Source organism: Bemisia tabaci, chromosome 5 (assembly GCF_918797505.1).
Source record: "Bemisia tabaci chromosome 5, PGI_BMITA_v3".
Taxonomy (NCBI): domain Eukaryota; kingdom Metazoa; phylum Arthropoda; class Insecta; order Hemiptera; family Aleyrodidae; genus Bemisia; species Bemisia tabaci.
Window position 1 is genome coordinate 26,928,727 of NC_092797.1, and position 13,579 is coordinate 26,942,305.

General features: G+C 40.1%; 1 protein-coding gene across 1 annotated transcript in view; it reads right to left on the reverse strand.

Moving 5' to 3' along the window:
* Nha1 (Na[+]/H[+] hydrogen antiporter 1) overlaps nt 1-13,579 on the reverse strand; it is a 40,518-nt gene that overhangs the window by 13,266 nt on the left and 13,673 nt on the right. The window contains exons 2-6 of the mRNA XM_019052218.2: nt 10,594-10,894; nt 7,396-7,474; nt 5,406-5,780; nt 4,192-4,374; nt 2,573-2,748 (exon numbers count right to left, since the gene is read on the reverse strand). Coding sequence (XP_018907763.2) covers nt 2,573-2,748; nt 4,192-4,374; nt 5,406-5,780; nt 7,396-7,474; nt 10,594-10,894 — 1,114 coding nt within the window. The remainder of the gene's footprint in view (nt 1-2,572; nt 2,749-4,191; nt 4,375-5,405; nt 5,781-7,395; nt 7,475-10,593; nt 10,895-13,579) is intronic.

The following is a 13,579-nucleotide window of genomic DNA, read 5'->3' on the forward strand; positions in this document are numbered from 1 at the left end:
GCGAGTAATTTACTAAAGAATTGAAGAAAAGAAAAATGAGAAAAAGATTAATACACGTCTAGTCTTGTGTATTTCTCAATCTAGTACCTTTCAAAATTTATAATGCATCTTTTTGAATATAAATTTAGGTACCATAAGCTCTATAGTCCCCGAAATTTTCATTTTTTGTCACAGTTCGTTCTACCTTTCCACTGTGTTGATTTACATGATTTTTGCGCCCTCTGATAGGTGATAGTCCCTATCTGCGCCCGCTATTTTCAGATTTTGGAAATATAACGCGGATTTTTTTTTAATTATTATTATTACTCGATAAAGTTGTAAATTCTTCCATTTCTTCATTTCTTGTCACAGTTCTTTCTAAAAATCTACCGGGCCTATTTTCATGATTTTTGCGGCTGTCGATAAGCATTAGGCTCTAAACAAGCCTAATCTATTCAGATTAACTCTCATACGCGCGCACTTGTTTCCTGGGGGGGAGGGGGGGGGGCTACGTGGCGGCCGCGTGGCGTTACGTTGCCCCCTGGATTCTATATCAGCTGCAACTTATGACGTCTCTCAGACAAAGTCATAAGCAAGTCAATTAGATGCTTGCAAAAAAGTTCATCGCGTGGGGAATGTTCGACTATTGTTGACTCTGTCCCAAGCTCCGTCCCCCTTGGAGAACCCTCCCCCCGTCAATGACCTTCACACCTGCTCCTGTCAAAAGTCCGTGTGTCAATGAACAGAGGGACCTGCATCTAAGTGTCAACCATTAAAACCGTACCGTAATGAAGTAATGACCGGAGATACAGTTCATTTTACTGTCCACTTCTGCTCAACGCTTTAATACCAGCGAAACAATTTCAGTCACGATCAGTTCACTTCCGTTAATTGAATGGCAAATCGATGACCGGAAGTGAGGTTGCTGAGTTGCCAGATTTTTGGCGATTCTCAAATTGCGTGAATCAATCGATATGAATGGAAGGAGAGGGAGTGTCCGGTATCGAGAAAAAAATCGATGACATTGACCGACATTTTTGTTCTACCTCTTTCCTTCAATTAAAACATTGGAAATAATGCTTCTTACTTTTTATTAATAATCAGAGAATTTTAAACTTGCCAAATAAACCGCGCATCTTAAAAATGGGCGTAAGGTCTTGGGTGACTTTTCGATGAAAGTTCAACGGATAGATTGAAAATAAAGTCGAAAGAAAATACCTTTTGAGACCCCCCTCCCCTCCATTCTCGCTCGACTCTTCCCTGAGCTGTTACTCCCTTCCATTAGCTTTTTCATTGCGTGAAACTGCGGAAGGTGTGTCTATGTTTGTCGAGGTGCAAACATACGACGAGCCATTCCCAAGCTTAGGCAATTTTAGGTTTGTTCGTTTTTTTCTCTCAAAGTTTTCGGTTGGGTGACCCGCCGGACCTAAATATTCTTAGTTGTGATCACTCGCTAGTAAGGGCAGTTTGACAGTTTAAACCCTAGCTAAAAATCATCTAAATACCAAGTTGTTTCCGGGTTAACCGGGCAAACGGTAATGGACGAAGTGATGTACTTGCGTTGGTTTGCATATGAAAACTCGTCTCCGACAAAATTGTTTTTGGAGAGATTAGGTTTTCTTATTTAGTTACTCGTACGGGTCTAGTGGTCTGATGGATAGCTCAAGCAGACAGTAAAGTTGCAAGGAGAAGCTCTGATTGGCAGAGGATTTTAAAACTTTTTTTTATATAATTTGAGAGTGGGTGTAACCAACGACATTACGACCACTTCTAAAAGTGGGAAAAAGAGCAAAATTTTAGAGAGAACAATGAGAATAAATATTACAAAGATCAACAAAGATGGTAAGCAATAAATTTCGCTCGACTATATACGTCCATTTTTCCGTTTTATATAGTAAGTAATTTGAAATTGGCGATTATTTTCCCACCCAGTTTTGACTCTCTTCAATTAAATCTTAAATTGCTTCTTCTCTTACTTTCATAAATTATGAAGAATGGACACCGCCTTCTTTCATTCTTAATGAAACACCCTTCCCAAATAGTTGTAATTACGATAAAGTCCGATTTATCTAATTGGAGAATGTATCGCGGTTATACCGACATCGATTTATCGTGATATTATTCGTTAAAAAATTGCGGTAAATTACGATTTCATCGCATAAATTTGCAATAAATTCACAATGTTATTGACGGGAATTATCGCAATATTATCGAACAAAAATCGTGATCAACTGAGATAAAATTTCGATTTCATCAAACGAGTTTAAGATAAAAAAAAGTTGAACAAGTGTTTAAGTTAAAATTGCGACAAGATCGAGGACAATCGCTCAGATTTTGATGATCCTAGCGATTTCATCGCCAAAAATTCGTAAAAAAATCGCCACTTAATTGCAAAATATTGTGATTTTTCCGTCGAAAAATGCTACTCGAGTTAGTGTGTATTTTTCTTGTATAAAGAGCAAATTGTCTATTCTTACGGCTAATGATGGGACTCCCATGCACAAAATGAAGAATAGAATAGAAATGGACAAAATTATTGGCGAAATTTCGCCACTCGGCAACACGGGAGCAGAGAGTTTGGCGTAGAACTTACCTTCAGAGAATATGGCATTGTAGAGGATTCCAAAAGCAACAACGGATGCTGCATCGTCAATCCCGGAAACAGCGATTATCAATGTAGGAATCCCTTTGGCTATGCCGTACCCTTTACCCCGCAGCTTGAGTAGTGCCGGTACAACGACCGCCGGAGAGACTGCCGCAACAACGGATCTGCAACACGAGGGCTCGAGTCGAAAATCAGGATATTTCAACGGATTTACACATATTTATAGCAGTGACGAGAAAGAATAATATGTTTTAATCTGTTATTCAAGTTGCTCTTCTTCCAGAATTGCGTTTTCATCGTTAAAGTTATATTTCGAAATGAGCGGAGTCAGGATTGCATGAAATGTAAGAAAGAAATGAAAGATTTGAAATTTCAGTGAAATATTTCATGAAATTTCACGAGGCTGTGAAATATTTTATTTTTTTCAGGGGCTAGAGTATGCAACCCGCACTTAAACACACAAAATAGAAGAAAGTCCCAATTTTTAAATTTTGATGCAAAACATGGAAAGGAACCGGTATTTTTCAGTATCTTTCATAAATGTCTGGAATTTCATGTTCACGTGAAATTTCAATATTTTATTTTTCATGAAATTTTGCTAACCTGAGCGGAGTTGCCAAATGTGTTTAGCTATAAACGAACTTCGACAATGAACCTGCAGAAACGCATTATTCAGAGGCGGATCCAGCAATTTGCCAACACCGGACTCCCTCCATTTAAACCTGTCTTAAATAATCGATTCTTGTCGGAGCACCTGGCCTCTCCAAGAATCGACACATTTCCATGGGTTTAAATGGAGAAGAACAATGTTATGAACTTATAAAATGCTGAATTACCCGCTTGGCAATGCCAAGAGGTAAAACTTTTTCAACTAGAATAATTGTGAATCCTTAAGTTCGATTTTTCTTAAATTAAATGAAAACATTCTTGAAGACGAAAGGGGTTTCCAATTTCACGCTACACGGTAATTTGCATTGAAAATTCCTCTATAAATTCGGACATTCCTATTTAAATTGACGTAATATGAGTACTTGAGTCACAATTTATGGGCATGTATCTGACAGAAAGCACATATTCAATATTTGATTTTATAGATTTACCAATAGCTTTTTGGTGAAATGGGCGCATCAATGCTAGAAAGGATTGGACCAAAATGAATTATGAATCACGCAAATCTTAAGTTCGCGGCTCCTTTTGATTCAATTAATTTTCACTTAGTTTCCTCTGGTAAAAATACGCCTAAATCACAGCTGTCCACTTTTTGCGCATTAAATTTCATTGAACACTATCTACCTAGTGTCAAGAACAACAGTGAGAGTTTTTACTTGTTTCCGAACACTCTCTCTGAGTTGACAAATGCAGCGTAAACGCGGCGCCGCACAGTGGATCGAGTCAAGCAGAGAGGTCGGACATAAATTTTTTAACTGAAACCACACATTTTTATGTTTCTCAATTCACTGTGCGTCGATGGAAACGCCTGGATAACTATTCGCACTCAACGGCTATTCGTGTTGCCGATACGATTGAATGAAGGCGCACTAGCCTTTCTTACATTCAGAAGGACGTAATGCCGATGAAAAAGAAATCGGTTCTGTTGACTTACCTACCCAAAAAGAGTGGCCCAGAGCCAGGGCATGCCAAAGATCCAGTAAGCACCGCAAGAGACGCAAGCTGCCTCCACAATCCACGGTACGAGACCTATCCTCAATATCGTTCCGCATAGTTTATGCATCACCGATGGGTCCAAATCCAGTCCTGCCCGAGTCAATAGTACCACTAGCGCAATTTTCCTGCAAAAACAAGAGGCTTTTCTTACTATAACTCTTTTCTATAACTGTTTTCCCATAAGAACAGGGCCGGATTACATGGGCTGCGGCCCATGGCAGCAAAATGTAGGGGGCGGAAAATTTTGCAATCTTTTTGAATGTTGGTATCAAAAAAAGAGAGAGAAAAAAATCGGATTCAGAAAATAAATTACAAACGAGAAAAGACGAAAAAATCTCTCATTTTCTCAGAGAAAAAGTATAGTAATTTATAATTTTGACGTCTCTCGATGATACAAGAGACAACACCTTCAATTAGTCGAGTTAAGAGAGAAACCAAACACGCAATTTGACCTGGAACGGAGCGGCGCGGCGGTCAGCATGAAACGCATAGCGCCTACAAGACTGCATGAATACTTCACGCATGGCGTCAAACGCACTGCGGTCAGCAGCAGTCGGCTGGAAACGCATAGCGCCTGCAGGACTGCATGAATACTTCACGCATTGCGCCAAACAGTGTGGTCAACAGCGTTGTGCGTTGTTGCAGTTGTGTCAGAGCGACGTGCGATAAATCGCATCGATTAGTTTCATAATTTCAGCTACTTGTCATTTGTTTCGAATTTTATGATCGCAATTTTGCTGTCACGAGACTGAAGAACTCATTTACCTTTGACAAATAAATTCAACGTAATAAAGGCGTGGTATTTTTAGAGGAAAAATATCGCATCCGATACTGATATCGAAACTACACTCGAATGCTATATTTTTCCTCTAAAAAAAACCACGCCTTTATCACGTTGAATTTCTTTGTCAAATTCGGTACATGAGTTCCTCAGTCTCATGACAACAGAATCTCGATCTCAAAATTCGAAACAAATGACAAGTAGCTGAAATTATGGAACTAATCGATGCGATATATCGCACGTCGCTCTGACACAAAAAAATGGCGTCCGTCGAATCATCTCAGAAGGAAAACAGAGTGAAAGTGCATGACATTTCAGAGAATAATGGTACATAATTATATATTTCATGGTAAATATCCGAATTGTCTCACTCACCTGAAAGTGGCCACAACTTTGACGTATGGAGGGTGTATATCGATGAGTCCGATATTCTGGTAGAGCATACCGACGAGGAGCATTCCGACAAGAGGGGGTATGGTGAGCATTCGGAAGACCCACCCCCCGAAATTGGCCGATATACAGAGGAGGGCGATGTTGAAGAGCTGCCCGCCTGGCGCCACGTCGTGGCCCATCAGCGTGTACAGGATGCCCCACAGCAAGAAGCCGAGGATGAAGTGTGATACCACCCGCGCTACGTGCCTGTATGACGGGCAGAAGGGGTGCGGGCAGACGCTCGTCCAGAACCATGGTTCCCAACCCGGGCCAACCTCTTTCTGTCGACATTTCAGGCAGAACCAAAACCAACAAGAGCTGCGAGCAAAACCAGAAAACCATAGTGAACGAGTGTTTAAAAACAGGATTATTTTGGGCCTTGTCTCCACTGTCCGCGGGCCGTTTCATGGGATCTGCCCAGTGTTCGACACTTACATGGCGCCATTGCGCCAAATTCGCCTAAAAAATGAAGGCTCTGCGCCAACGTGGCCCCTACAAATTGCCCCCTAAAATTCTGAATTTTCATATTAGGTGATTATTCGAAATTTTCAGCACCACAAATGAAAGCTTTTTCTATTCTTCACGATTTCATCATTTGTGCTTTTGTCTTCCCCAAGTTACAACTACTTACAAGTTCTGTTACAGAAACATCTTGCGTCTATATTTTCACTAAATGCACCGTAATATATAGGCAAATAGTCAATTTGGCCCCAAAAAAATCTTCAATGGCGCCTAAAAATCGGGCTTGATGTGCCACATGGCTCTTGAAACTCAAAGGTGAGTTTCGAACACTGGATGTGTCCCAAGTGGAAACGCAGGTTCCGAAACTGAATTTTCTGTTAATAATAACGATATAAATGATAATATCAGACAGTTATTAATCCTGCATTTTTCTATCTATATGATCTTAGGTTTTTTAGATCTAGTGATTTCTAGACTTTTCGAAATGCATGATCCACACAGGTTTTTTTTTTAAATTTTAGGCTTAATTGGTTCCCCGTCTTCTTAATCCTATTATTGAGTGTTTCTAAATGTTGGTGTTTAAATTCTTCGACTACTTGTTTCTACATTTATCCATCATCATTGGGTCTTGGGTCTATGATCAAACATTTCTAATGGGGGAGGGGGGGGGGGGGGTTGAAGGTTTAGATGTACAATTTTCCTGAAAATCACGAAAAAGGACTTTTCAGGGCCAATTTACTGGTTGCGTGGGGTATTGGGAAAATTCAGACACCGCCACTCTTTTTTTTGCTAGAGAAGAAATAAAAGCTTTTGATTGAGAAGAAGAGACGACAGGAAAATTATGCTGGTCTGTGCTTCTTTAATTATACCATCCACGAATCATGATGAAGTCAGTATTAGTATTGGAATTTGTTTCCTCTATCCTGCTTCTGTCAATAATGCTTGGTGGTGTTGCGTGGTGATCGGTAGCTGTCGGAGAGAGCACAACCACATGACTTCAAAAGTTCAACGAAGCGTATCGATTGATAATGACTATATATAGTTGCAGGGAATCAACATATTCTAACTTGGATTAAGTTTGTTTACGTAGAATTTATTAATGACGAAGACCACAGGTTTCCTTCAGCTTCCCAATAAGTTATCAAATGTCAATAAATTGAATCTTATTTGACTTGATCCTCAAATTTTTAATTCGATCAAGTGTCTCGACTGCTTTCCTCAAACTCAGCCTTTACTTTTTATCAATCATACGTCGGTGAATATGAGGTCACAAAAAATACGAAATGTCGCTTCAAGAGATCTTGTGTGAGAAGTTGACATTTCCCCTTCACTTCCACTTACTCGTGTTCTTGTATTATTCTAGAAGCCTCGAGATGACTTGGTCAACATTTAAGCTTAATTTAAAAGTTCGATCTTTTTACACGCAATGATAGAACCTGAAAAAATGATTGTAGGTAAAGGTTCAACTTACTCTTCTTGTTTTTCATTGTCTGTATCATCTAGAGAATATGACTTTCTGCTTGAGTTGTGCATACAACTTTTACCTAAGTCTGGAAAAGTAACAATTATTGTTAGAATAACATATTTAAAACGCCTCCCAAACAGTTTTGAGATAATTATTTTATAATAATAATATATATAATATATATATCGTTGGCTAAAGTGTGAAACCACGTATTAATGTTACAGCGTTCCTATAACTGTTTTATTTTTTCGAGGAGGAACAAGTCGACTAAGTATAGCTTGAAATTACAGATTATTCTGCTAATAGAGTAGAAAATCAAGGAAGTTTTCAAGAAATTAAATTGCCTAGTTTTTCAAAGAAAAAATAAAGTATTACGGGAAGTCTGCAGCATCACAAAGCGTTAGCGTAGATATACGTGGTTCCGCACTTTAATTGGCTATCGATTTCATAATGTATAATATAATAATTTCATTTTTTTTTCTTAATTTGCAATGATTTGAAATTCCATATCTAATCGTAAATTACAAAACGCGTCGTCTGAAATATTCATTTTTTTAGGGTGCATTATCTCATAGTACAGCCCTCGGAGCGGGGAGAGACACATCCACGACAATACCGGTTTTGCTTCAAATAGTGCTCCTTAACACGATTAGTGTTAATATACCATAGTTTGGATTGTTCGAACGGATTATTCATCCCAGCCAGAGGCGGATCCAGCAATTTGGCAACACTGGATTTTCTCCATTGAAACATATGCTAAAAAATCGATTCTTGTCGGAGCACCTGGCCCCTCCATGATTCGATACATTTCCATAGGTTTAAATGGAGAAAATACAATTTTGCCAATTTGCTGGATCCGCCAATGAGCCCAGCATTGCGATGTAATAACTTATTTTCTTAGCGTGAGTATGTACATTCCGCAATCATGAATTTATCTGTAGTTTCCTCAAGAAGGTGTACAAGTGAGGCCCACTCGGTATGGCTTCTCTTGCAATCATTGCGATCACACGAGCTGTCTTCACCCGTAGATGACTATCAAATAAATGAATGGGACGCACTTCATTTGACACCTGAAATTCGTTGTCAGTCTGACACCTTGTTAAAGATACGTATCGATCATCTCTCATCCAAAATTAGAGTTGTTGCTCACTGGAAAAAAAAAAAAAAAAAACACATTGAATCTAGAGTCCAGACTCTTGAAAACATTGACAAGAAAAAATAATCTTGATTCAATCAGTTTTAAGCTTAAATCAAAAGGAAATCCGCTCAAATTAAGAGGCTTGGTTCTTGATTTAAGCAAAAATCCGATTGAATAAATAGTATTTTTTCTTGTCGATGTTTTTAAGAGTCTGGACTCTCGATCCAATGTATTTTTTTTCCAGTGCTCATTGGATAATGGACCACCAGAAAGCCTGGGAAAATTAGCATCACACTAAATGTTTTCTCGTCATTTTATGTACGAGGAATATGGCGACCGCATCGGCGCAGCGCACAGTGGATCGAGTCAATTAGAGAGGTCTGACATGAAATTTTTTACTAAAACTGCAAATTTTGATGTTTATTTCGTTACATTTTAAATTTTAAGAGGTGCTTCTAGAAGAAAATTTCACGAGGAAACCAATGGTCCCACTTTTAGAACGTCAAAGTTTTGTATAAACGGAGTCATAATCTTTTAAAGTTTCCAAAGTTTGTCCAACCTCTCCTATTGACTCGATCCACCATGCGGCGCAGTGGTTAAACTGCAGAAATGCGAGTCTCGGTCGCGGTACTTTGAAAACTCCGCTCTTAATTTATTTTCAAATATGGACTGAACCAACATCATGACTTGAAAATTTCACAAGACATATCCTCCATACAGCGAAGAAAAATTACCGAAATTTTCAAGATGTGACGTTTAGTAGTTTTCTATGTAGAAAATAGAGCATGAGAAGAAGTCTGGAATGTTGCAAGCTGAGATCCGCATTTCTGTTGTTTCACCATCTATGTATATTGAACGATTCCAAATTCAATTAATGATTAAGAAAATAGCGTTTCTGGGTTAGTAATAATATGATAATAACTCGCATCACGCCGATAAATGTTTTGTTAATTGACCTAATACGTCGAAATTTTAACAGTATTCCTACGTCTAAGAAAGCTACTTATTGGCTACTTAAAATTTTGGATGGATCGCAGAGGGGAAAATATTAAATTTTGAATGGCAGTCCTTCCTTTTAATACTGCCGTGCTAGGGAAGAACGCCGCACGAACATTCGAGAGTTGCCAAATTTCCATCCGGAAAATGTTCATTTTTTAGGACAGTTATGAGTATTTTCCCTTAAAAGTTTAGGACTTTTCGGTGAAATTGCTTTTATAGTGCCGCCTCGCGCTCTGCGGCGCCCAATCGCCATTGCCCCCTATCCTCCCAGAGATCATCAGCCTGATTGTTGAAATTGTGTGTTTGTCGGGACGACATAGATGATACAGGTAAAAAGGCGGAGCGTGATTGGTTGGCTATGTCTTATCGCTGCTTTGTCATGCCTATGTCGGGTTGAACACACGACAAGCTAACGGCACCTCTTAAGTTCCCGAAAGTATGTCGTTCATTTCACCTGACAAAGGCACGACAAAGTAGCGATAAGACATAGCCGACCAATCACGCTCCGTCTTTTCACCTATGTCATCTATGTCGTCCCGACAAACAAACAATTTCAACAATCAGGCTGCAGGAGGAACCCAATCGAAGACCTGCTTGGGCAACCAATCATCTGCCATCCTTCGCACATGTCCATACCAGACCAAAACTGCTTGGACCTGATATCGTGCACGATGTCCTTCTCCACACCCATTATCTCGCGTACTTTTTCATTGCGGATACGCTCTCTTCTCGATATCCCAGCAGACCTTCGCCAAAAGTCCATCTCGGTTGCCCTAAGCATGTCTTCAGTTCTTTTCTTGAGTTGCCAGACCTCACTCCCGTAAGTTACGATACTCTTCACGATGACGTTGTAAATTTTTCTCTTAGTCTCCTTAGAGATACACTGGTCCCAGAGAACCCCATTTAGCATCGCGATAGCTTTCCTGCCTTGCGCATTCCAATCTTTAATTAAATTTAATTCGTGTTTTATAAAATGAAATTTGGCAACGCCTCAAGTTTCATACGGCGTTCTTCGTTAGCACGGCAGAATACATCGCTAGAGGTACTCTATAAAAATAAGGTCTTACCTGCCCATGAAGGTCGTTTGTGGAAAGCACCAGGCGGTCCAGATCCGTTGATTCCGCCCTCGGAGGACGTGAAGGAGGGATTTGTGTACTGGTATCGGCTGTTTATGGAGTTGGGGCTGCTGTGATCCCCGTGCTTCTGCTCGTCGGCTTGGATGGCGTCCAGGGATATGCTCACCCTCCGCTTCGTTTCCTCAGGGACGCCCAGGGTCGCCTGCAACACCGACGCCATCGTCTCGCGAGGCTGAGGAGACTCCGGGCTGACATCGTTGTCGCCCGAGTGGGGGGACAGGCTCTTCGTCATCTGAAACATTCAAATTCATGATTCTGAGAAAACAATTATGTTAAAAACACAAGAAACCGGGTAATCAAGGCTGGAAACAATGAGCACCAAGCCTAGGACGTTACGGGGTGGTTTCAACCCCTCTCTCGACCAGGAAACAAAAAATATATCAAGACCCATGGACCCCCATTTGTGACAACAAAAATAAAACTATAGGCCAATACTGCCGTGCTAAGGAAGAACGCCGCATGACCGGATTTACCTATTTGCCGCCCATGGGCCGCCTGTATTTTGCCGCCCTCTTCTCATTCATTTTGAAACATCAATAAAAACTATCAAGTGAACGTGCCGGAGGGAGAAGGGTGCATAAGACGCGTTCACTCGTGTTGAACACATTTTTTGCGTAAGCCCCGTCAACACTACTAACCAAAGTTCACGGAACTTCGCGCGAAAGTTCAGTTCCGTAAACCTATCTCTGTGGAGAAAAGGCCTTTCATTTGTAAGAAATGAACTAAAAAATTAAGAAAAAACAGACATAAATGTGGTTTAATAATTTTAACTTCCGCCGCCGCGCCGTGCCGCGCTGACCACACTGTGTTTGGCGCAATGCGTGAAGTATTCATGTAGTCTTGTAGGCACTGTGCGTTTCACGCCGCGCCGACCGCTGTTGACCGTACTGTGTTTGACGCAATGCGTGAAGTATTCATGCAGTCTTGTAGGCGCTATAATGTGTTACATGCCGACCGCCGCGTCGAGGACTTATCCTTTTCATCTCAAGTCCGCGTCATCATTTCTCTTTGCGCCGCGTCGCTCCAGGCCAAATTTCGTGTTTGATTTCTCTCTTAACTCAACTAATTAAATTATATTAATTATATTTTTAATTATATTTTATTTAATTATATTTTTGACTCTAATTTTAATTTTTGGTATTTCTTGGCTTTGTTTCCCCGCGAAATGGTGTGGACCCAGCACCATTTCTCCACCTTGTTACATACAGTTTCGGGCCACTTTTAGTGTTTAATTTTTTAATTTGTACAACTAATTAAAGGTGCGCAGTCTTTTGTATCACCGGAATACGACAAAATCAAAAATTAATGAACTCTCAGAAAATAAGAGATTTTGTCACCTTTTCTTGTTTGTAATTTGTTTCTGAATCCGATTTTTTGTACCTGCATTTAAAAAAATTGCAAAATTTGCCGCCCCCTAATTTTGCCGCCATGGGCCGTGGCCCATGTGGCCACCCCCTTAATCCGGCCCTGGAACGCCGTATGAACATTCGAGAGTTGCCAAATTTCTTCTCAGAAAATAGTTATTTTTGAAGAAAGGTATGAATAATTTTCCTTGAAATTTTCAGGAGCTTTGGGTGAAATTGCCGAGAAAATTATCTGAAAATTGGAGGGAAAATTTTCCGCGCAGGAAAAAAATTCGCGCTGGATTTTTTTTTCACGCCGGCTATTCACTCATTGTCAGAGTAAATCATTGATTTTTAACAGTGTACCAATTGTACCTACCAATGCCCATAAATATACCTATCATACTGGTTTCAAGCAAAGCCCCACTATTAGTTTTACAAGTTACAAGTTGCCCATCTGAATAATTCAAACTCCCGAGAACGAAGTTGCATTCCCGCTCGCTGGTGCTACCGTGCTTACACGTGTATACCCTTATTGCTAATTTTCTACGTTCCACTAAGTGTGAAAAACTTTATTACTCCAATTATTCTTACATGTGTGAGCATATCTTATTAAGTTACGTATTTATGAAATCATTGCAGCCGCGATCATATTTCATGACGGCTTTCCTGCGGTCCTTTCGTCGTCCCTCTGACGTAAGGGCGTATCTGAATTTGCAAATGAGCCTTGTTTCACATATGAATCCATGCTTTCTGGGGCTCATGCGGAAATCGAGATACGCCCTTACGTCATAGGAGCGACGCTTTGTCCCGCAACCGAGCAATGAGCATCCTAATGAGCGCAAAGAAGTCAACACTGATCATATATTTATGATTATAATGACTGTATTATGACCGAATGATGGAATGAGCTTTGAGAGCATTTGACGTGCGGGGAAAAGGGGCTTTATTTATGTGCTCGGCAATGACGTTTAAATGCATTGCTCGTTTTGCAATACTCAGTTATGAGTGAAACAAAACTTTATTCTTACAAGAAACAATTCCAACGCGACGTTTTGTACACTCACCAGTGTTCGAAACTCACAGGCGCCAACGCGCCAAATGCGCCTAAAAAATTGACCATGGCGCCTAAAAAATGAGGGATCTACACCAACGTGGCCGCTAAAAATTGCCCTCGAAAAATCTGGATTTTCATAGGAAGAAAGAAAAACAAATCTATTTGAATTAAAAAAAAACTCGGAATTTTCAGCACTACAAGTGAAAGATTTTTCTATTCTTCACGATTTCATTCTTAGTGCATTTTTCTTCCCCAAGTTACAGCTACTTACTGGTTCTGTTCCGAAAAAAATCTTTTGTCTAACTTTCCACTAAATGCGCCATAACGTACAGGCAAAAAGTCGATTTGGTCCCTAAAAAATCTCCAATGGCGCTCTAAAAATCGGGCTTTATGCGCCACATGGCTCCTAAAACTCAAAGGTGAGTTTCGAACACTGACAGTCACGTTAATGGACGACGCACTGGTGGCAAAAAATTTTGCTCGACGTTATTTTTGGTGATAAATAAGAGAAAAAAAA